This window comes from Hydra vulgaris, chromosome 15 (assembly GCF_038396675.1).
Source record: "Hydra vulgaris chromosome 15, alternate assembly HydraT2T_AEP".
NCBI classification, from domain to species: Eukaryota; Metazoa; Cnidaria; class Hydrozoa; order Anthoathecata; family Hydridae; genus Hydra; species Hydra vulgaris.
This window is the reverse complement of record NC_088934.1, coordinates 33060704-33086178: the sequence shown is the minus strand read 5'-3', so window position 1 is coordinate 33086178 and position 25475 is coordinate 33060704. Positions and strand designations below refer to the sequence as shown.

At 27.9% G+C, this 25475-nt stretch overlaps 1 protein-coding gene across 2 annotated transcripts in view; it reads right to left on the bottom strand.

Moving 5' to 3' along the window:
* Positions 1-2443: 2443 nt before the first annotated feature.
* Positions 2444-25475, bottom strand: part of LOC124809893 (uncharacterized) — a 65745-nt gene continuing 42713 nt past the window's right edge. For both annotated transcript variants that reach the window (XM_065818986.1, XM_065818987.1), the window contains exon 5: positions 2444-2926. In XM_065818986.1, the coding sequence (XP_065675058.1) occupies positions 2547-2926 (380 nt within the window). In that variant the 3' untranslated portion in view covers positions 2444-2546. The remainder of the gene's footprint in view (positions 2927-25475) is intronic.

Here is a 25475-nt window from a genome sequence, read left to right as displayed (position 1 = left end):
TATAAAACGTGTTATTGTTACAATTGTTTATATTTCAGATTTAGTAAGATTCAGATCAAGATCAAGAATAAATATGATCAAGAATGTAGTAAAAAAAACAAAACAAAAAAACAAATAAAAAAAAAATTAAAAAGCAAGTTAAAAGCAAGTTTTTTTTACTCCTATATAAAAGTTTCAGAAGAAGTTCAATTCGTTGTCAGTTAACTTTATTATTGCAGTCGAGAACTTTATAGCAAAATAATTTTATTATTTTGCTATTAAAGTTCTCGAACGCTATTTTATTATTACCTTTAAACATAAGTATTTTGATAAAGGTTAGGTTAAGTAACATCAAGTATTTTGAATTTATTAAAAAGAAACTTAGTGTGTGAGTAGCGATCAACATTTTCAGTAAGTCTTACAGCCTGTTTTTGTTTAATTAGCAGCTTGTTATTTTTACATTCATTATTGCTGCATCAAGCAATATTAGCGTAATTTAGATAAAAATGGATAAAAAAAAGTAAATGAATTTCCAACAGGTTTGGTTTAACATTTGTTTGGCTTTGTATAGGACACCTATTTTTTATAATTTTCAATTTTGGATTATACATATGTCCTTCCAAGTTACATTTTTATCCAAAACAACACCTAGAAACGACAAAGAATACTATCATTTGACATAAGAGATATTTAAAAAAAATTTTTTAAATCTCCAAGGGAATGTACTCTTTTTCATGAAGACGATTGAAGAAGGTATATTTTCTTTTTTTAATATTTATCGACAATTTATTCGATATAAACCACTCGCTTAGTTTGGCAAGCTCTTTATTTGTTGTTGCAAATAAAACATTAATATCTTTATTAGAATAAAATACGTTAGTATCGTCGGCAAAAAAAAAAAATCCAGTTAAAGATATTCTTTACTCAAGTCATTTGTATAAATGAGATTTAAAAGCAATTATATAAACTGCATTGCTTCCTATTTATTACATAACTTTTAAACCTAGCTAAGTTGGAATTTAAAATACCAAAATTTTTCAAGTTTTTATAGAAGTATTATGATCTACTGAAAAGCCTTACATAATTAAAAATATCTAAAATTGTATATATTTTATTATTTAATAATGACATAAGTACTGCTAATATCTCAACCTGCTTGAAAAATTAAGAACCGGTAAAAATAAACCGGTAAAAATGAACCGGTAAAAATGCTTGTGAACTTAAAGACAACTACTATGAAAGATATTTAGCATCTTAATAGTTTAAAGGAGTCTACGTTTTTCACTTGTAGAAACACTTAAGGTTTTTTCAAGCAAATATAATTAAAGGGTCTATAACCTTTTTTTCAATCTATATGCATAGTAAATTTTAATTCGAACTTTCAACACAATCCTAGTATCTGTCGCAGAAAGTGAGAGACCTTTAAGTAAACTAAGATTGGGTAAAAATAAAAAAGTTATATGACCAATATAGAACAAGAGCGTGTGTTATCGGACACACATTTGTAAATCAATTGGATACACCTCTGTCGTAAAATTACATAATAACAGTAACAGTTTTTGATGTAAAAAAAGTATTTCTTACTTTAATTTCAAAGAAATCTTTTTCAAGATATTTTTTCGACAACATTTTCACAAACTTATAGCTTGCGTTCAAATATTTTTCATAGCTACTAGCTATTAAAAAAGGCTAGTATTTAGAGTTTTCAATAATGCCACAAGGCCCCAAGTACTTGGGGCCGAGTACGACTTAAGTCGTGGAAAAGATTTAACAATCATTGTTAAAAAAATTTTGTTTATTTTGTAATCTACCTCCCCAAGGCCAAGAAGGCCACTAAATATGAGGAGGCTACTAGTGATTATAACCATCTCTCAACTCTATAACTCCGAAACACGAACCTCGACAAACAAGGCCTAACAAGGCCGCTGCGCGGAGAAACAAATTAAGCATATAGCAATATAGCATATAGCAAATAACAATCAAAATTACATATTTTGCAAAAAAACTTACAAAAAATCTCACAAAAAAAAAAAATTTAAGTTAAACAGTTGAAATAAACACAACACTTGAATTGAAGCCAAAAGTCATATTGGGATATCGACAAAAAAAAATAGTTATTTGAAAAAAAATTAGTTAAAAGTTATATTATTTTGAACTGATTTTTTATATAATTAATAATTTCTTTATTGAATTATTATTTAAATCATATACTTATAATGTGGAAGGTTTGAATAAATACTTAAACAAATATATTTTTGTGATAATTCCCCGATAAAAATGTAAATATTTTAGGTTCAACTAATGAGTAGCAAAGAAAACGAAATAATAAAGAATTGTTTCAAATTTTCTTAAACACTCTTTTGTAAAAAACTTTTGGAAAAAGTTTATTTAAAATTAAAACAGTGTTTTTTTTATTATTAAAATTCTTATAAATTGCGTAAATATATTACACTAATAATAAAATACTTTCAACATAATATTATCGAGTATGCCTTACACTAAAAATATCAAAATGCATTCTCATTTTGGCGTAAACGAGTAAAAAATAGCATATTTAAAGTACTGAATTAAACATAAACATTTATTTCTCCAAAGTTAAGTAAATCATTGTCATCTTTAAATATAAGAATATATCTAGCCACATATGGTCCGTCAAAAATTTGTTTCATTTCGTTGTTTAATGTTGCAATCTGTTTATAACCTGTTGGTAAGTTGGTTATGCTCACAATTAACCGGTTACCGTTTGTTCTCCAATAATGTTGAGCATTATAAAAAACTATTTGATAAATCTGAAATACATATTTCAAGTCAAGTTGAAACCACTTCGGAAAATTATGATTAGTTGTTGCTTCACTAAGTATATTTCCATCAATAGCGTATTTTGCATCGGAGCCAGAATATGTTCCAGACAATGAAGGAATAGCTTTTCTTGATATATCAGACGTTTCTGTAATATAAATATATATAAATATATATATATATATATATATATATATATATATATATATATATATATATATATATATATATATATATATATATATACATAGGCGTAGAAAGAATTTTTTGGTGTTCGAGATAGGTAACTTCTAGACATGGAGCAAACTCCAAACATTTATATGCTTATACTTATGTCAAATAATGACGGTTTGCAAAAAATTGCGATGATTGGAGGCTGGGTACAAAAAAGCCCCAAAATTTTCGCCCCCCTGCCCCAAACGTGAGAGCATCAAGTTGATGAAGTATTTTTTGTACTATTCTTAACTAGACTTATATTCATCAATAAATTTTAGATTTCATTTTAAAATATTTTAGCGTTCAAAAATTATGACCATATAAAGTTTAAACCCCCCTCAACTTGAGGGGGCTGCAAATTTTATATGGTAATAATTTCTAAACGCTAATAGATAATACTATGAAACTTAAAATTTATCGATGAATATAAGTCTAGTTAAGAATAGTACAAAAAATACTTCATCAACTTGTTGCTCTCACGGTTGGGGCAGGGGGGGCGAAAATTTTGGGGCTTTTTTGTTCCCAGCTTCCAATCATCGCAATTTTTTGCAAACCGTCATTATTTGACATAAGTATAAACATATAAATGTTTGGAGTTTGCTCCATGTCTAGAAGTTACCTATCTCGAACACCAAAAAATTCTTTCTACGCCTCTGCTAGAGAATAAAGTAATTGTTTTATAACAAAGTTTTATAGTGATAAATTAGCGGATTATAGATATTAAATATTTTAAATGTATCAAATAGTACAAATTCTTACTATATTTTGTTTAAAATATAGTATATATAATATCGAGTATATATAATATCGATATATAAAATATAATTAAAGTTATAATTTTGTGGTAGTTAAAAACATGATTATTGTAGTATAAATTTAAATGTTTGTTTCAAATAAAATATATTTAATATATATTGGTGACTTGAGGTATTATTTATTTTAATATTAACTAAAAATGATACAATAAAGTGCACGGTGGTATTGCTTAATAAAAACGATAACTTATTTCTTGTTATATTTATAAGATATGTACTTATTTATAATTTAACTGTATATAAATATATATTTATTATATATATATATATATATATATATATATATATATATATATATATATGTATATATATATACAGTTATGGCCATTGAAATCCGACCACCAGTATCATTTTACTTAAAACTAGTTTAATGTAGTAATAAACAATTGTATTATAGCAATAAAAGAATAACAGTAACAATTAATGATTATAATGTAACATATCGTACATATTCAATGTTTTTAATATTTAGTGGCACCACCATGTGCTTTTAAGACTGCATTAATGCGATCTGGCATTGAATCAACGAGAGCCTGACAATATTCTGGCGTTATTTCAGTAATCCAAGCTTGACGAATTTTGTGCGCTAGATCGTCCAGTGATGTAGGATTAGTTCTGGATACTGCTGACTTTAACTTGACCCAGCAATTTTCGATTGGGTTCAAGTCTGGGGATGATCCCGGCCAAGGATCCATAACCTGAACGTTGTGATCCTCTAACCAAGATTTTACAAGACGAGATTGGTGACACGGTGCACCATCATGCTGGAATATTTTGCAACGACGAATATCCATCAAATTTGGAACCTTTTCTTGAAGGATTTTTAGATATTGTTGGGAGTTAACAGTCTGTCCCTACTGCATTAAATAAATACCACATCGACCAGATGAAACTATTGCGCCCCACACCATAATTGAAGGACATTGCTTGACTGCTGGTACGGTATACCTTGCATTAAAACGCTGATTAGGTGGGCGACGAACTAATGACTTATGCGGAGCGAATTGCTTTATTTGTGTCTCGTTGCTAAACATTACCTGGCGCCATTTGGTTATTGACCAGTGTCTGTGAGCTCTACAAAATGCGATCCTATCACGGATTATCACTTTAAAGACAGTCGCGGTTTGAGGGCTAGACGACGAGAACGTAGACCTGCATCTTTCAATAAACGTCTTCTAATTGTTCGAGTGCTGACTGTAACGTCATTAGGTAGATCTGCCCTGATTTGTGTGCTGGATATTGTTGGATCTCTTACAGCAGCCCTGCGTATCATATTGTCTGTTTGTTTGCTAGTAATTCTAGCTTTAACAAAACGTTTTCTGGGCGCAGTGGATCCCGTGTCTTTGATTAGTTGTATAATATCATGAACAGTAGATTTTGGCATTCGCAATTTTGCTGATATCTGACGCTCACTTGCACCATCCTCCCATAAAAGTTTAATATTAGCACGAAGACCTTCCTTCGTAGTCATAATTAAATTGTGACAGTTAAATGATAATCCATCCCCTACAATGAGATATATAGCTTAATAAATTTTACAGTGCAATAAAATAAACGCTAATGTGATTGGCTAAAAGCTAATTAACTAATCATTGATGTCAGGGAAGAAAATAAATTGATTATTCGCATGCATAGACTGTTTTTCTTTATATTCAGCAGTGGTCGGATTTCAATGGCCATAACTGTATATATATAAATTAGATCCAGCAATGGTGAAACTTAAAGTTTTTTTACTAATTTATTATTGCTCTGTTCTTTAAGAACAATGAGCACTCTATTTGTTAAATACACTAACATAATTTACATATATATATATATATATATATATATATATATATATATATATATATATATATATATATATATATATATATATATATATATATATATATATATATATATATATATATGTATATATATATATATATACATATAAATAAATATATATATATATATATATATATATATATATATACATATAAATAAATATATATATATATATATATATATATATATATATATATATATATTTATTTATTTATTTATATGTATATATATCTGTATTACAGAAAGAACATCTAAATAATAACTTGAAAAATTCGAGAAGTCTTGATGAAAAAGAAAAAGTAAAAAAAATCATAAGAGTTTTTCCTCAATTGATTTTAATGATGATAACAACACATCAAAAAGTCTGTCTTCAAAAAACTGAATAAATACAGTTTTGAAAAATACAACCTAAGGTCATCAACTTATCCATCAAACACCTGACCACTGCCCAAATAAAAGTTCTGCCAAAAGGACCTAAGTTCTGCTCAACAACTATAGGAAATTGTTTACATATTAACTCTGACATTAGACAGTTTACAGGAAAACTTAGATTAAAAGAAAAATTCTACAAACTGCAAAATAATGATATTAGTATAGTAAAAAAGAAGTTATAATATAATGTTAAAACAAATATATTTGAACTTAATGAAATAAAATCAAAAAATGAGCAAGTGAATCCTGTCAAAACTCAATCAGTTGATAATATTTCATTGCAGGAAAGGATAGCCCATAAAGAACTTAAAGAAATGAAAGACATTGTTATCAAAAAAGCAGATAAAAGTAACTCTCTAATTGTAATGGCCTCAACATACTATAAAGATAAACTTGTTAATCAAGATCATCTATCTTCTTTAACTACTTATGAAAAAACAAATTTTGACTAAGATAAAAGAGTTTTCAAAAATCTTTTAAAAATGATAACTAAACATAAATATCTAACACAAAATGAAATAGACTTCATTACAAATTTTGAATGAAAATCTTGTACTTTTTACGTTATTCCAAAAGTTTATAAATGCAATGAAATAATTAAAAAGATTCAAGGATCTAGTTCTCCGTTTATAAAAATAAAACCTCCAAAAGATTCAAAAGCTGGATCTATTATTACTGGAATAGACTCGCCAACACCACACTTAAGCTAATTTCTTCACATAATATTATCTCCGATTGTAAAAAAACAAAAGACTTGTATAGAAGATGATTGGGATTTCTTAAAAAAAATCCCTACAAATATTGGTTCAGACGGTGTAATACAAACATGTGACATTATCATTCTATACACAAGTATCCCACATAATCTAGGTCTTAAAGCATTACAATTCTGAATTGAACAACAGAAAGACTTAATAGCAGATCGATTCAATATAACAGAAGGACTTAATAGCAGATCGAAACAATAATTTTATTTTTGACGACCAAGTAAATCACTAGATTACAGATACAGTCATGGGTACAGATTTAGCCCCAGACTATGCATGTCTTACAACTGGATTTTTAGAAAAAACTTGTTTTTAGGTAAGATTTTTGGAAAAAACATTTTAGAAAAATGTTTTTTCCAAAAATCTTACCTAAATACTTTTTAAAACAAAAAGTTAAAAAGATTGAACAGTTCTATTTTAGATATGTTGATGATGGTTTCAACATATGGCCAAAAAATCTAGACATCGCCAATCTTACAAGTTCTCAAGAAGAATTACATTACTCAATTAGTTTTACGGTTGATTTAGGTATACAATACAATAAAAACGGAAATATCTACAATGTCATTAATTTTTTAGATGTATCGGTTATTCTTAAGAATAACAAACATATCATAACAGATATATTTTACAAAGAAACAAATACCCACGACTATTTAAATTATAATAAGTTTCATCCTTTTCACATAAAAAAGAATATGCCATTTAATCTTGCTAAGAGAATAACTGTTTTTACCTCGGATTATGCTACAGAAAAACTACGTTTGACGGAACTAAATTATGGTTAAAAGAATGTTTTTACCTAGATAATATTATAGAAAAGCATTTCATAATGCCAAATTACAAGGACCAGCACCTTTTAAAAAATCCAAAGATGTTTTTCCTTTGGTTACGACATTTTATAGCAATTTAAACTGCCAGCCTATTTTAACAGAAACTAACCTTTTACTTAGTCTATCTACTAATGCAAGGGTAAAGAAGGTTTTTTCAAATATTCATCCAGTCATAGCCTAAAAACAACCACCAAATTTACTTAGACAACCAACTTCTTTAAAGTTTCATTCTATTTCATCTTTCAAAAAAACAGGTTAATTCAAATGTAAAGATATTCGTTGTAAAATTTGCCAATTATATTTACAAGAAGTTGATAAGTTTGAGACGTCCAATGGACTTATTTGGAATATTAAATGTTACCTTACTTGTAAAAGCAAAATTGTTATTTATTGTTTAAAGTGTTTATCGTGTAATGGTTTATCTTCTTAAACTGAAAAAACAAATAATTTAAGAAACCGTACTAATGGCCATATTTCGTGTTGCAGAACAGGTAAATCTACAGACCAACCTGACAATTATGTATTTGAATGCTAGAGATTGCACAATAAAACTATAGAACCTTTTTTCCAACTCTTTTTTTTCCTTGAATTAAAAAGTGAAAAATATTTGTTGTCATAATAAAAGTCATTAACATAAACAAAAACATGACACATTTAATTGAGACTTCCTTTTAAAGAAATGTTACTATGGTAACTCACAGTTATAATATAGCAATTAAATATTTCTATTATCTAACTTTCTTCAGTTATAAAAATCTTGACAAAAGCATTAAACATAGCATTTCTGATGAAAATAGTGAAAGGCATCTAGTGCTTTATTATCATTTATATGATATATATTTATTTTAAATAAATAAATCTTTTTTCAAATTTCAAAAATTTAATTAGCGTTTTTTTTGCTTGGCGTACCTATTCCATTTTCCATTTTATTGATTATTATAAAATTGGTAGTTTACAATAATTTAGGATGTCTTAAATTTCGATAGACTGCTTAAATGTAAACAGACCACCTAAATTTACTCGCCGCCGGGGCGTATTTTTATATCTAAACGTAAATTGCATTATTTAATAAAAGATAGGAACGTACAATGGGTCACTGATGCGTACCTTAATGAAGATTACACGACAAAAATAAAATTGATATAATTTTAGTATTTCAGTATTTGTCGACTGAATAAGGTGAATTAAAAGTTGAAAATTATGTGGAAATTATTAAATAATATTTTGATATTGCTGAGGTAAGTGCTTTTCCTTTTACATATATGTTTGCTAAAAAATAATTAATAATGATAAATATTTATTTTTAACAATACTATAGTTTAGTTTAACAAAATAATTAACTATTAAACGAATTAACCCCTTAACCGTCACTTAATTTTTGTTCGCAATAGCTACAGCGTCGGGTTATTTTCCAAAAACTACAAATATCAGATATAGGAAACAGATATATTCAAAAACAATCTTAATTTACATAAAAATAATAGCTGAACTTATTTTAAACTATAAAGACCTGTTAAAAGCTATCTTAATACAGTGTGATAATTATAAGAGTATGACATAACACATAGTCCATCATCTCATTTGACACAGAATTAACAAAACTCATTTAGTTTTTCTTTTGAACTATTATACACACTGCATATGTCAAAGATGCCATCAAACCAACCTCAGGGCCGTCCTTAGGTGAGAAGGAAGGGGGGGTGTAGAGGTGTCTCACACCCCAATTATTTTTCGTTTAATTCAGTCGGCAAATTTGATGTTTTCAAAATTTATTTTGTTTAAGTTGGCAAGATTTAACATTTTCTAAAAATTAATGAACAAAGTTATCATTAATAAATATTATTTTATAAGTTAGTTAAATAAAAATTAGGAAGCATCTGAAAAGGATGCTTCGATGTCCGCCTATTGCAAACAAATTAATGCATGGTTCTCGACATATTTCGTTAGCTGGATAATTTACGCTTGTATTTATAAATGTTTTTGCTTGAAAATATTATTTTTTCAAATACAGGCCATTTTATAGTGCTATTTGTAGTGATAATCGCAGTAACGAATTTGAAAAAGCTTCTATTAAAAGAAAGTGAATTAAATTAGAATGTCTGCAATGTGGCAAAGTATTTGACAACGACTATAAAAAAAAACATGAAAAAAAAAAATTCATAATGTTAAAAAAATATAACCAAAATGTTTTTCTTGAAAATCCTTTTGAAGCAGCAAAAAAGAAAAGTAAGTACAGTAGTCGCAATTATTTGTTAATAAAATCTTCAAACAAATATTAAAATTTTTGTTGTTTATTATCATTTTAAAGGTATATTTTTCAGGTGATAGTACATCAAAATGCATTATTGAAGAAAGACATTCCTATTGAATCAAAACAAAATATCTGTTGGATATGTGAGTTAATCGTAAAAGTCACTTATAGTTTAAAAAACTTATTCCAAGTATTATTTATAGTGTTCATTATAGAATAATATTACTTAAATTTAAGTGCTGTTTATTTTTATTTTCAAGGATCTAAACTTTATAATAATTTTTTTATTAAAGTATCTGAATTGTCATTTGACAGTGTATCAAAATATATTATGGAAGAGCAGGTAGAGAGATCTTTAAATAACATTCCCATTGAATTAAAATCATCTGTTGAATATGTGAGTTATAGTGATGGCAAAAATCCCCGGACATTTTCAATTCCGGGATTTTTGGGATCGAAATTGTTGTCCCCGGAAAATTCCGGGATATCCTGGGATTAAATAGAAAAAACGCAATTGTAGAAAGAGAAGCATAAGAAGAACTAACGTTTTAAGTACTTATTAAATACTTAAAAGTGATTAATTTAATTATGACATAAATAAAGTACTTCATTCATTAATGAACCTAACTAATTTAAATTATAAAACAACGCTTGAAATGATAACACAGTATAAATAAAAATAATAACTAAAAATAATATGAACATCCATGATTATATATGAGTTATAATTGCTTTTGAATGTACTACCCTAAAAAATCAAAGTGTCAATCATTTCATCGCTAAATCGTATTTGATTTTTTGAACATAAAAACTGAGAATGCTTTTTTGGAATACATACTTGTTGACCGTATAGATAGTATATAATCATATTTTTTTAAATGTGATCTAATCATAAGCTAATACTTTAAAATAATAGTATTTCTTTTTGAATTTTGAAAGTTATCTTTTACCATTATATTTTGTGTTCGTATTGCTTCCAATCTTTTTTCCATCACTTCATTTAATTTGTTCATTTTATTTGTTTTGACATTATTCTACTCAAGTCTGCTGCTGTTATTATATCTGCCGAGTTTAAACCTTTTATCAGGTTTATCATAATTTTTTTATTTTGGGTACTTGTATTTGGTAGAAAAAGTTCTGGAATTTTTTATAAAGTAACTTGGCCATGAAGATATACTAAGCTCCTTAACGGTGTTCTCCATTCTTAAATTCGGCGACTCAAAGCATCATACAATTGTTTTCTGATTTCAGATTGGTGTTCATTTACTTGTGTCAACATAAACTTTTATGCATTGTCAGGAGAAATTAAAGTTGCGTCTTGTCGACAAAGTGCTACCACAGTTGTTTTATTGGGAGTAAAAGTACTACTACATCAGATATTATTCTGCATTCTTTCTCGTTCATCTGAATTGAATCATCGATGTTGGAATCCAATTCCAAATCTAGAAGTGCCTTTTTAGCACAATAATTTTTTTAGTTTTGAGTTTTCATTTAAGCTGCTACATCGGATTTTGCAATCCATGAATATATGGATGATCTTTCTAAACTCAATTTTTACGTACTTTTGTAAATAACTTTTCTGTTTGGGAACCTTTTAAACATTTTTATAATTTTTCTGACGTTTTTGCTACAACCAATAAATTGGTGCCTAATTTTAACTTCAAATGTTTCATTAATTATCAATGAATCAGTTGAATCTCGAATATAATCTTTCTCTTCAAAAATAATTTCTACTTAAAATAACAATAACTAAAGTTTATTTAATAAACCTTATTTATTTGGATAACTTCATCAGTTGAACCGACGTTAAGTTAACTTTTGTAATTTAATAAACCTTTTATATTTTGATAATTTCTTTATTTAAACTTTTGTAAATCACGCACATATTTGTAATTAAATTAAGTGGACATAAAAAGGAAATTAAAGTCACGCAATTATTGAAACTAGAATGAATTAGAAAATTCAAAATAAAAAGGTGTTTTTTTAATTAAAAATGTTTTATCTTCTAATTAGCAAATGCTAAAATTCTATTTGTTTTTAATAATATATTAATTTTAATATTATACTATATAGACATTCTTTATATGTTTAATCGTATAAAATATGTAGGATTCAACACATAAAATATGTATATAAAGTATAATAATGCAAATAAGCAATAATGTTTTTAGTTTACGTTTTTTGATAAAATACAGAAAGAGGGAGAATAAATAGAAAACATTACAAAGAGGATAAACAGCTACAAAACTAAGCAGCTACAATTCCAAAGCCTATATTTACATTTTATGATGTCTAAATTTCTTAATTACAAATTAAGCTGAAAATTTTTGTACTTTAACTTTTTTTAAGACAATAATGAAATCCCGGGAAATTTCGGAGACTAATGCCGGGATTTTGGGACGAACAATTTGTACGGAATCCCGGAATTTCGGGATCCGGGAATCCCAGGATTGTCATCCCTAGTGAGTTAATTTTATAATTTTGTGATAAATTTTTTAATTCTTCTAAATAGCATTATTTGTTGTTGCATAGAATAATTTAAATATTTGTTTAATGCGATTCATTAGTTATGAGGTACCTATATATAGAGTCAACTGAAGTCGCAAATATTGCTAATGAATCTGAAGAACTTTGATGGTTGTCATGTGCTGGTCAATTTAAAAACATAATCTCTACTTTAGTTGAACGCAAAGTAATATTGAAAAAAATGAAAACAGATTCTATTCCTAAACCTAAAATGTTCCATTTAGAAAGTCGGCAAATTGTTAATAACATTCATTCAAAGTGTGAACTATTTTTAAAAACATCCAGAATTTTTTCAAATAACATTTCTAAGCATTCTAAAGAGATAATTGACCACGAATCTAGTAATTCTATTGAATTTAATCCAGGTAAAATAGGTCTAATTAAGACATTTTCTTAAAGACTGTACCTTTTAGCATTAGATCCATACCAGCCAAAACTATTGAAGTATCCAATTAATAGTAAAACAGATAAATCAAAACAACAATGTTTTAATCCTTCTTGGTATAACGAGTATCCAAAGTTAGAGTATAGTTTAACTATAGAGTATAGTTTAACTATAGAGAATAGTTTAACTACAGATTCTGTGTATTGCTTTATTTGTTTTTAATTTGCTACAGAAGCAGGAAGAGAGTTTTCTAGTAATGCTTGTGTGTCTGATGGTGTTAAAACATGCTACAAAATGAAAAGTCGAGGTAATTCAAAATTTTGTAAATTGGAACAGCACTTCACATCTTTATCCCAAAAAGCTTTTTTAACAGAATATTGCAGTTTTATGAAGAATTCAATTTATATTGATATAATCTTAAATAGATGTACAAAACAAAATTTGGTAAAACTGGAGCATGAAAAAGAGTTTAACAGACAAATTATTATAATTTTGTTTGATGTTGTACGAACACTTTCAAGACAAGAGTTGGCGTTTCGTGAAAACAACGATGAATCGAATGGCAATTTTAATCAAATTGTTCAATTAATTTCAAGGCACAATCCATTAATGAAGCAGTAGGTGAACGATATCAAAATGCGTTCCTATAAAGTTTTTTATCTCAGTCCTCGTTCTCAAATTAAAACGATTGAAATATTGGGTAGTGAAGTTAGATAAATAATTCGATTGACAATATTAAAGAAACTTTATAATTTCATCCAGCAAACATAAAATTAAATTGTATAGATATTGATGCCATTTAAGCAGAAATCGATATATTAATTGGGATTTGTAGAAATAATAATTCAAGTAAGTTTGACGACGTTTTTAAAGCATCTGAAGAAATGATAAATGTTTTACCAGGGGCTAAACGAGTTTGTAGATTCACATCAACCGCACCGATAAGTGTAGCATCAATGAGAAAAGCCTTAGTAAACTTTGAATTATAAAAAGTTAAATAAGATCGACAACAAATACGAGTAGATTGAACTTCCTAATGCTTTTGAGTATAGAGAAGGATATTGTTGATCGCCTAAATCTTACTGACTTTGAGAAACATTAAAAAACCGCAGAATATAACTCTAAATCTATGAAAGCAAAGTTTTATTTTGCTCAGTTTTTATTTTATATTTTTATAATATATATATATATATATATATATATATATATATATATATATATATATATATATATATATATATATATATATATATATATATATATATATATATATATTCAATAAAAATTTATGTAAATGTTGATACAAAAGTTCTAAAAGTCGACATTTTTCTCGTTACAAAAATTTTAGTTAGCAATTTATTGATCTTAACCTCCCAAGGTTTTTATCTTCGGCACGTCCCTGGCCAACCTTGTATTTAAAATTTACATGTTGTCTTACATCAATAACTTTTGTTGCTATTCGTCTTATACTAGTTGGAACAGCAACCAAACTAAGCTGGGTAACACGAATGGGTAACGCGAATTTGATCAATTTCAGCAACTTATATTTTTATAACCTAAATATCCGTTTCAAAGGAGATAACTGTACCATTTATCAGATTATCTAAGTCACTATAATTAAATCTAATATTTTGCAGTCACTTTTAAACATTATAATCAAAAATATCTTCATTTGATTACAGTTTAGCACCGCTAATATATATTTACTAATTTTTTAAACCAGTGTTTATTAAAATTTGAACTAAATCAGTTACACTCATAGCAAAATAACCATTATGCTTAAAATTTTCGTAGAAGAATGTTCTAGAATTAATGATTGGTTTCTCGTCTTATGGTTTGGTATTGTAAGTGTCACACTGCTTTAAAAAAATGTTTCCGTATATATACATCAAGGCCGTTTTTCCAAAGTTTTGTCTCTTAATATGTAATAATTTTAAACTCCCATTTGAAAAATTTTGAATTTTTATTAAAATTATGAACTTTTATTAAATCTAGTGATTCAATATATTTCATATAAATTAATTACTTAAATCACACATTTAAATTATAAATTTAATTTCGGTGTATTGTTTTAATGGTTTATTACATTTTTAATTTGTGCAATAGCTGGTAAAGCAATCTTTACTTCGTAGCATTAATTATAAAAACAATTTTTGTTCTATTATTTAGGAAGACTAACTATGGAACATAAACAAAAAAGTTATCTGGTTCCACCAACCGTAAATTAAAAGAAAAGAAAGATGCGAGGCATAAAAGCTTTCCTGGAAAAAATGTCTACATTAACATGAATATTACACAGGTTGAGCAACGCAAAGAAGGAAAAGAAAAAAATCAACAGCAGTATGACAATAATGCTCAGCAATCAAATGTGAAGGAAAAAGGAGAGGACCATGCAGAACAACAAGAGGACCAGGCGCAACAACAAAAGGACCAGGCGCAAAAAAACCCGCAGTAGCCACAGTCAGAACATTAAGAAAGAGAATATTTAGATGAAGATGTACTTAGTAATTTGTTGAGTATTAATTATGATGATCCTGGATGATGAGGAAGATTAAGCAAAGATAAAATTATAGATATATGAAAGAACACATCTAACGTAGAAGTAGATATTCAAAAATTACTCTTTACTGCATCTAAAGTGGCCTACAAATCATATTCTACAAAAATGATAATTTATAGACATTTACTAAACGGAAAACAACAAAAAAGAAACTGGCTTTTGTACTCAAATACTTCAGGAAAAATTTATTGCACCCCTTGCAAACTATTTGGTAGTGCCAATAATCCATTTAGTGCAGATTTCAGCGATTGGAAACACAGTGAAAAAATTTTAGACTATGAAAATTCAGCCCATCATAAAGAAAACACCCGTATACTTGTGAATAGATCTACAGAAAAATGAAAATATTTCAAAAAATTATTATACCTTTGGAAAAAAATAAGAATTATTAGAAAAATATTTTAGAACGTATCGTTGAAGTCATAAAATTTTTAAGTTCAAGGGGTTTGGCTTTTACGGGAGAAAATCAAGCTATTGCTGGTAAACATAATGGAAATTATTTAGGGTGCTAAGAAGTTTTAGCAAAATTTGACCTCATTTTGCAACAATATATATTTAATTTTGCATATATAGGTACTGCAAACATTTCTTATTTATCTGCAAATATTTGCGATGAGTTTGTAAAAATGTTGGGCTGATAATGCCTCTAATATGTCAGTTATATATAGCGGCGTTCAAGCACGCATTAAATCTAGAAATCTTGCCATTTACGTGCTCTGTGCTGCACATTTTTTAAATTTAATTGGACAATCGGTAGCTAAATGTTGCGTACAAGCAACTAAATTATTTTTGTTTCTACAAAACTTATATAACTTCTTTGCTGCGTCAACATCAAGACAGGAAATTTTGAAAATACGTTAGCAGTAAAATAAAGTTCCCAAAAAACTAAGCGACACTCATTGGTCAGCAAGAGCTGATTCAGTGAAAGCAGGCTATAAAAATTTTAAAGATGCATTGAATAAAATTTACGAAGATAATTTTCAAAAACCTGTAACAAAAGTTGAAGCTCAGGGGTTGTTTAATGAGTTCAACTCATTGGAAACTGCTATTATGGTATATATCATTATACTGCATTTTGGAGTGAAATACTAGAAACCATAAATAAAACTAATATATCGCTTCAAAAAGTTGATATTACAATTGAATGCATGTTACATTATATGCTTCTTCAGAAAAATTCATTTAACCTTTACAAATCAGAAAGAATGAAATTAACTGGCTGTGATGATTACAAACGGATACGGAAAAGAAAAAGACAGTTCGACGAAAATACATCGGAAGAAGTACAATTTGATACAAATGACGAATTCTGCATAAACACATATGCTATTATTGATAAAACTTTAGCAGAAGTACAAAGGAAAAAAAGCGCATATGATAGCATTTATTTAACATTTGGGTTTCTAGTTAATTTAAAAAATATAAATGACGACATAATTAGAAATAATGCTGCAAAGTTGTGCGAAATATATCAGACTGATTAAGAAAATAACTTTATTGAAGAATAAAAAATGTGAACTTATTGAAAAACAACCAAAAATATATCTAACGCAGAACTAAGTTTAAAGACAATAATCGAGCTAAATATTGAATCTACATTTCCAAACGTAACCACAGCACTGCGTATATTTTTTAGTATTGTCACTTCAAACTGCAGTGGCAAAAGATCATTTTCAGCAATCAAAAGAATAAAAATTTACTTACGATCTTCTATGGGACAGAACAAACTCAACAATTTAAGTATTTTATCCATTGAGAGAGATTTATTTGATAATTTAAATACTAGTGATATTATTGATCCGTTTGCCAGAGAAAAAGCTTGGAAAATAAGTTATATTTGTTTAGATTAAGGTTTTTTTTTGTTACTAAATGTTTTTTGATTTAGTTAAATTTCATTTTTGCTTAGTATAAAAGTAATAAATAGATTTTTTCTAGTTCCGACAATTTTGTATAACTTTTCCGGAGACACTGCTCCCATTTGTCATTCTGTGTATTTTCTTAGGAAGAAGAGCGCATTATTTTTAGTAGCCCACGGGCGCCGAATTTCTTAAAACGGTCCTGTTTTTGTCTTGGTCCAACTAAGATTGCATAACTTATTTTCATGCTTGGAGTTTGAAATTTGAAACACTTGTCAATAAGTGTCTAATCTCATCGATTCCTATGTCATCCTATGTTTTTTTTATGAAATGTTTGTTTTTAATGCACTTTTATTTTAAATTTTACCAATTTTTATGCAATACGTAATATTTTGAATGGATGACATAAGATATCGAAATTTCAACCTTTTATGCAAAATAAAATTATAACATTATTTTATGTACTTTTAGCTATGTTTAAGCAATATGTTTTCAAACTTGGCATGTTTCGCAACTTTTTCTAGTTTTTCGCGTATATTTTTTGTTTACGTTATTAAAGTATAAACATTAAACGTTTAAATATTTTCTCATTCTTTTTTCGATTTCCTTGTATGACTTAAATATCTATGTTTTATTTTACATAAAATTTGAGTAATATTATTTTTGTTTTTATAATAGTTTAGCAATTTTAATAAATATTAGAAATATATATTTTGAATTTTTTTTTTTTTATATATAAAGTAACAACAAATTACTAAAATTGTTGCCAAACTTTTCCAACAAGACAATGTTTTCTCTGATTAAGATGATTTGTTCTACTTTTTCTGGGTGTAAGTTGTGTCTGGATGATCGGACGACATTTCCACCTGAGCTAAAAACTCTCTCTGATTTAGTTGAACTTGCTGGAATAGCTAAAATTTGTCTAGCTAATGAAGAGAGTTCTGGCAATGTATTTGAATGCAGTTTCCACCAATCAAGAATCGGAAAGTCTTTTTTGGCATCAGGGAGATATTCATACAGGCACAATTCGCTCAAAATAGGATTCAGTTCAAATGTTGGCTCTTGTGTTTCAAGTCTGACGTTTAACTTGCGCTTCAGTTTTAAATTAGGGGACAAATCTGCTGAAAGGACTCTGGCAACAGGTTGGTACTCAACATTATCCTTAACCTGTGAGGCTAACCATTCTTTTGGTGTTTGAAATTTTTTGAAGAGCTTCAAGTGAAGTACCTTTAAAGCAGGATTTAAGTAGATTGCTGCAGCACTGAATAAGTTTCCAGTGTGACAAACACGAAATCTTTTCTCAATGCAGCTTTTCAAGTTTTTTGCATAAAAGACACCGTAGTCATTTTTTCCATCCGTCTCAATAAATTGATCAGTTTTGTCATGGATTAGATAAAGAGAATCGGCGACAGTGTTAATTGTTGGAATAGACTCAGCCGACCACGTTTCTGTAGTTGCTTTAAGTGGTGCCAAAATTTCTACTGCTTCCTCGATTGATTTCCACTGTGATGCACTGATGGTCTTTGAAGAAAAAATATCTTCATTTGCACATAAACTGATAATTGCACTCTTTAGATGTAGGACAGAAGCCTGGTCGTTCACGCAGTACATTGGCAAATCAGCAGGCAAATTTAGTTCTTCTAAGAAAGAATCCAGCTTTCCTTCAATTAAGATACCTGCGTGTCTGCCTGGGAACTGTTGGACATGGGGTGTCCAGTGATGTAGTCTCCAATTTTTGTCAATAGCATGAAAAGTCCAAGAGATGTAGCTGTCCTGAGCTCTAGAAGTCCAAAGGTCAGAAGTAAATGCAGCACTTTTTAGATTTGTCGTAATCTCCGTTATTATGCTCTTCATTCCAGCTTGAACTTCTCTTGACCGAATTAAAAGCATTCTTGAATATATTGTTCTGTGATGAAGGTTCAGTTTAGGGTTTGCAATGTCAAACAATTTCTTGAAACCTCTTCTTTCGACTCCTGAAAAGGATGCCAGATCAGTACAAAAGTAATCCAGCATTGCAGACTCAAACTGTTTTTGAATGGAATTGTCTTTGTCGTATTTGGAATTTGTTTCAATCATTTCGACCATGGTTCGTTGTTTCTTCTTAGGAGGAGGAAGAAGAGAGTCGTCAGTTTTTTCAGAATACTCAACGTAATCTTGGCTGTGTTTTTTTTTCACGGTGACGATGAAGTCCGCTTGTGTTTCCATCTTTTGTTTTCAAAGACTTTTTGCACGCTTTGCATTCAGCACCGTCACTTGTTTTTTGAAAATATCTCCAGAATTTGTTTTTTCTTGGTGACATTTTTGATCGTTGAAATGATGCAAGAATATTTCTTTTCAATATGAACAATACGTGTCAAGTTGAATTCCACTGGTAAACTAATGAAATTAAGTCGAAAGTGCACCATTTTATACAAAAAGTTTTTGAACTTAAAATCTAATTAAAAATATTTAAAATCTAATTAAAATTTTTAAATTAGATTTTTAAAAAAAATCTAATTAAAAAATCTAATTAAAAATCTAATTAAAAATTTAATTTGTTTTTGTCAAAAACAAATTAAATTTTTAATTCAATTTATTAAAATTGAAACAAAATATTAATTAATTAAAAAAACAAATTATTAAGCATTTTGTTAATTATAATAATTTTTAATTTGGAAAATAATATAATATTTAAGTCTCGTTCTACTTCTCGCGAGAATTTTGTATTTCTCGTTTCTCACGAGAAGTCCCATTTCTCACGAGAAACGAGAACGAGACGAGATCTCGCTCATGGTTACATTAAATGCCATATGATAAAACATTTTATTATTGTTTTTATTCCTTTTACAAAATAAAATTTTCTTTAATATTTCAAAAGTTATAAATGTTTTAGTAAGACCCCTTAAGTCAATATTTTCAACAACAACAAAAAAAAGAAGCCGTAAAACTCACTCTGCCGTGTTTTACTTGGTGTTTTACGTGTTTTACTTACATTTTTTTCGGGCTGAGTAATTAATAACTATTTTTTGCAACTGTTATGTCGATTCTTTTTTTTTTTATAAGCTTGATATTTGTTTAAGTTGTCACTTTGGTCCATTTAATTCATATAACCAAAAGATTATGTCTAGCTTTGATTTTTAGGAGCTTTGTAATGAAATCCTGTCGTACTAATTGGTGAAGAAAAGTACTCCAACAGCAAAAAGAAAAACAGAAAACTGCTGTCTACATTAAGTGTATATTAAATCAAGAAATTTCATTCAGTTCAAAATATCTTCTTTGCAATAAACATTAAAATATCTAATTTTTTATAGTATTATTTTTTTTGAGTTTTAAAAAATACGGACAAAGTGTTTATTCAAAGAAAATCCTTTTTTTTTCTTGAAACTTTTTGTATAAAAGTATTTCGTTTATTAGATATTAGGTTATTGATCAGAAGGTTTAATATATGACGAATGAGGCATTTTAGTGTTTTGAAGCTTTGTTGTTGAGTTTGTTGTTGTTGTTGTCTCAAGCAGCTGCACTTTATTCTAAAGTTATGTAATAGCCGTTGATGCCTGTTTAAGAAGCCATAAATCTTTTTTTACATCGATTTTTCTTTATAATAAGGTCTGTGTGGATTTAATGTATGTATGTTTGTATGTATAAATCAGTTTTGTTTTGGTAATGATTAAAAAAATACAGCATAAATTCAATTTCAAGAAAATTAGTATACTGTTTGATCATATCAACCATATAAAATAAAATTGTATGTAATAAAAAGAATGCATGACAACTTATGTAATGATGCTTAAATTTTTTAAATACAGAGAACCAATTTGGTGCTCAACTTCTAAATCAGATGAGAGGAAATCTAAGGAAATTCAGCTACAAGTTTGTCTTTTTTCTTTTATAAACTATTTTCGTAAATCTTCTCATTAAAACTCAGTATGTGGAAGTAGACTTGTGGTTTAATGTTAAGCTTCTGATTACTACTATCTTTTTTCAGGATTGGATTTTTTCTAATTCTGATGTGCGCATATTATTTACGTTTATGCCACCTCAAGGTTTATGTTCACCATGGTTAAAAAACTGCTTGGATTGCAACCAGGTATTAAATTAACTTTTTTAAATGCTATTATCTTTTCATTATATGATAGAAGATTTTATTCTGAAAATAGGTTTAGTAGTTTTACATTGAATAAAAAAACTTGATCTTATTTAAAAAATTCAACCATATTGGAAAACAGAGAATCAATCTGCCATTTATCCTTTTTTTAAGTTCATTTAAACCATCCTAATTTAACTGTTTTTTTGAGGTAAATTAAACAGTCATTTTGAGGGTCTTATTATATGGAATAGCAGTTTCATTTTTGAAAAAATATCATGTTTGGTATTGCAGTTAGTAAGAGATAACGGTCTGGTGTTTTACTTTAAAAAATGCAGGTGTCAGGTAATATGTGTATTAACTTACTTCTATATTGTTTTTTCAAAGGTATTTCCACAGCTTTTGAGTTAATTATGCTTTTGTTTTTTTTTAAATAAGTATTAACGTTAGCATTGATTTTATTTGCATTTTATTAAATCTAGATGCCGTGGCGTTACTTGCTATCAACTCGCTATTAAAAAATAGCGAGTTGATAGCAAGTAACGCCATTAGCCCTACAAAATGTATCTTTAAAGGCTGAAAAGGTTAGTTTATTATTTTTATTCTAGTACATCTTAACTGGTTGATTTCTATATTTCAATTAATATCAGTATCTTCTTTCAGGGCTCCATAAATGTCTGCAAACCGATACGTGAAGCGATTTTCGTTTAACGTTTAATTTTTTCTCTACTGTATGAAGTATCCGAATGAAGTGTGAAATTTTTCTTTTTATATTGAAAAGATTTTTAAAATAGAGTCGTCCAACGCAATTTAAGCATTAATTTATTGAAATTATACATAATGTTTTAGAAAAAAAATTTATTATGATTGTAATTACAAATTGTACTTGCAAATCTCAATCTTGAATAATTTCTATTATTATTTTAAATTGTTCTTTGTTTATATTTGTTAACCGGGTATTTATACAATAAAATATTTTCCACATATAACATTTGTTAAGCCACATTCACTTATTATCTTACCAACTGCTTTAAAGTAAGCCATTAAATTGTGAGACGATCCTAAATGTATAAAAAAACGATCAAACATTGATTTTTCTTTTACTTGCATTTGTAGAACTACTTTTGATATTGCCAAATCAAATGTAACTTTTATGGATAGTTGATTTTAATTATATTGCTATTTTCTTACTTTGATGCATGGTTTTCAAAACAACAAAGTTACTAGTTGGGGATGCATTAATGGGAGTTAAATAAGAGACATGTTGTTGTGAAATATCACTTTCATAAGTCCGACTATTGAAACCATCCCACTTACCCAGAGGGCACGCATTGTACATACCCGGACAATGCTTGCCCACAGGGTAGGAATATCAGGTACCTCTTTCACATAACTGATCACCCAGATATTATCTATTTCTGTGTATAATTGTAAATTTTTTGGCAATATATTTTCAACTTCATCTGACGTTGGTTGTAGAATCATTTTTATTTAGCCTTTTTTATTCGTAGTTTTAACAAAACGATCAACGTTATTATAAGCCAGTGCACTAAAAAAATGAGGAGCTTTTAATATTTTATCGGGAAATAAAGCAGAGTTTTTAACGATCATAAATCTGGTTTTTGTTTCAAGTTCTTCAATACCTATATAACTAATGCAGTGATCATACCTATTAACAATAACAATAATGTTACTGCTACTTGTTAAACTCTTTAGTATGTCACTACCCAGCATAATATGCTTTGATGTCTTTAATTGACCATTATGGACTCCCTTAAACATCTTGACAAATGGAGCAAACTTGACAAACGCATGTTAAACTACTTTTTCCGTCTTTATATCCACCCAGAAAGGTGAAGTAAAAATCTAATAATTGTTGTGGTGATGAAACTTTATCTGCAATTGAATGCTGTGCTGAAAACCTTTATCTGGTATTTTTTTCTTGTCATTTTTCAGTACTGTTTTTTGTAAAATTAATACAGTTTTTTTTTAAATATTTTCTGATTGCAAGTTTTTAAATGTTACCTTGCGTATTGCCTTCAGATATTTGGCAAATGAACTCTACATTTGGTATGAAAATAAACATACAGGCCGACAAAACTTTTCTAATCTATTCAACGATAGATAACATGAAGAAAGCGGAAATATATTGCACAACGAGGACCTCTTTTTTTTCTTTTTTTCTTTAAGATAGCAGTCAGCAAAAAATTTATTTATTATTTAAAAAAAGATCTTAAAGGGGTGGGTGAACGACGTATCGAATACGTCGCCCCCTTCCCCTTAAAGATCTCTCCAAGACTGCCCTGGTCTCCCATAATTGATTGATCATACTATTATAGGGTATATCATGAAAACTGTATATCAAAAATGAATATTGTATGTTTTATTAACTGCACAGAAAAATATATACCTAGCCAACATTGACAAACGGATACCGTATGGTTTTTTTGCTGGGTCTACGGGAACGGATTTTTGACGGATAAGTATTTTAGTTTCCGGACGGGTCCCATACGGTAAATAAATCAAGCAAATTTGCTTGATTGGGTTTTATCTGGTTTTTATATGGGTCTGATAAAAATCAGGGGATTCGACGGGTTTTCCATAAGGTTCCCAAAAGGTGATAATTAAAAAAAATTATTACAAAAATTACTCGGTTGCCATTTATAATTTGTAATGTGCGTGAAATAAATTTAAAAATTTAACTTTCAGCCATTATATTTTTTTGTATACATTACATTATAGTTTAATTAAAGAAAGATTGTTTTTTAAGTGTATTTTTTCACTGTGAAACTCCATTAAAAAAATGTTGTTTTAGAATTTCATTTGTTTATTGCCATTATAAAAGAATTTTTTTATTATTTTTAATAAATTTACAAAGTTTAACATATATGTGTAACATATGGTCTTGTAACTATTAAACATTAGTAACTATTCCATTGTTTGTATTTTAAAAAAGTTAAAAATTTAGAGTTTTGTTTCTGCTAGTGATGGTAATAACTGCTTTGAAATTGTTCAAAAGATTGATTTAGTCAGAAACATTCAAGAAGAGCACACAGGTGAATGTTGTGATGGATAGTTTATAGTTAAGGAAGTTCAAGCTATTAAATCGTTTTTACAGATCCACACTTTTCCTTTGATTTTTCATTATTTTATTTAAAAAAATGACTGATGTTAACAAGGTTTACCCTTTGTCAGATATAAATATCAAGTGTTTACAAATAAATGGAAAAATGACTTTATTGCTATGCGTTAACTGCATTTTTAAATCATTGATATTTTTTTAGCTTTGATTTAAAATTGTACGCCTATAATATCAACATTAACATCATAATATACATAACAATAACTTATACTTACAATACTTGTACTTATAATACTTTGTACTTATAATTCTTATAATACTTAACTTATATTTACAATACTGATAAAATATCTATTAATATAAACTTTTGCATTCAAACTTTAATTATAAAACTTTAACTTGATAACTTTAACATTAATAACGATAACTAAAAGAAGATATAAGATATTATGTAGATCATGACCTCATATGCTTATTTATTATAACAGAGTTATAATAAGTTAAATACCGTCTTTTTTTTTCATAACTTAATAAAAATATTAAGTTACAATTTAAAGAAACAAAAATAGGTACCATATGAATCATATGGTAGTATGATAATATGATACTCATATCAACAGTCAGTGTGCACCAAGCAGAAGTATTCTTAAACATGCTACAAAATACAAGATATAAAGAAGATGCAAATCATATTATGATTTTTTATCTTAACTATATCTTGCAATTTGCAGTATGCTTAAGAATACTTCTGCTTGGTACACACTAACTATTGATAGTACTTGCATACTGGCATGAGTAAAAGTGGCTTCAACAACCAGAATATTTTTTGATAAATATTAGTGATGACAGGTTAGTAAATATAATAATAATAATAATGGTAATAACTTTTATTTAATATAATTATTGAGAGACTTATGTATGATAGAATTGCACGAACTATGCGGACAAATATAATGATTGGAGTAAATTTTCATTTATTTATTACCACGATTAGAGTAATGTAAAAAATATTTTTTTTTTCTAAAGAGGATTGGGCAAAAGTCAATATTTTCTTAAGTATTTAAATATTATAAAGAAACACGCA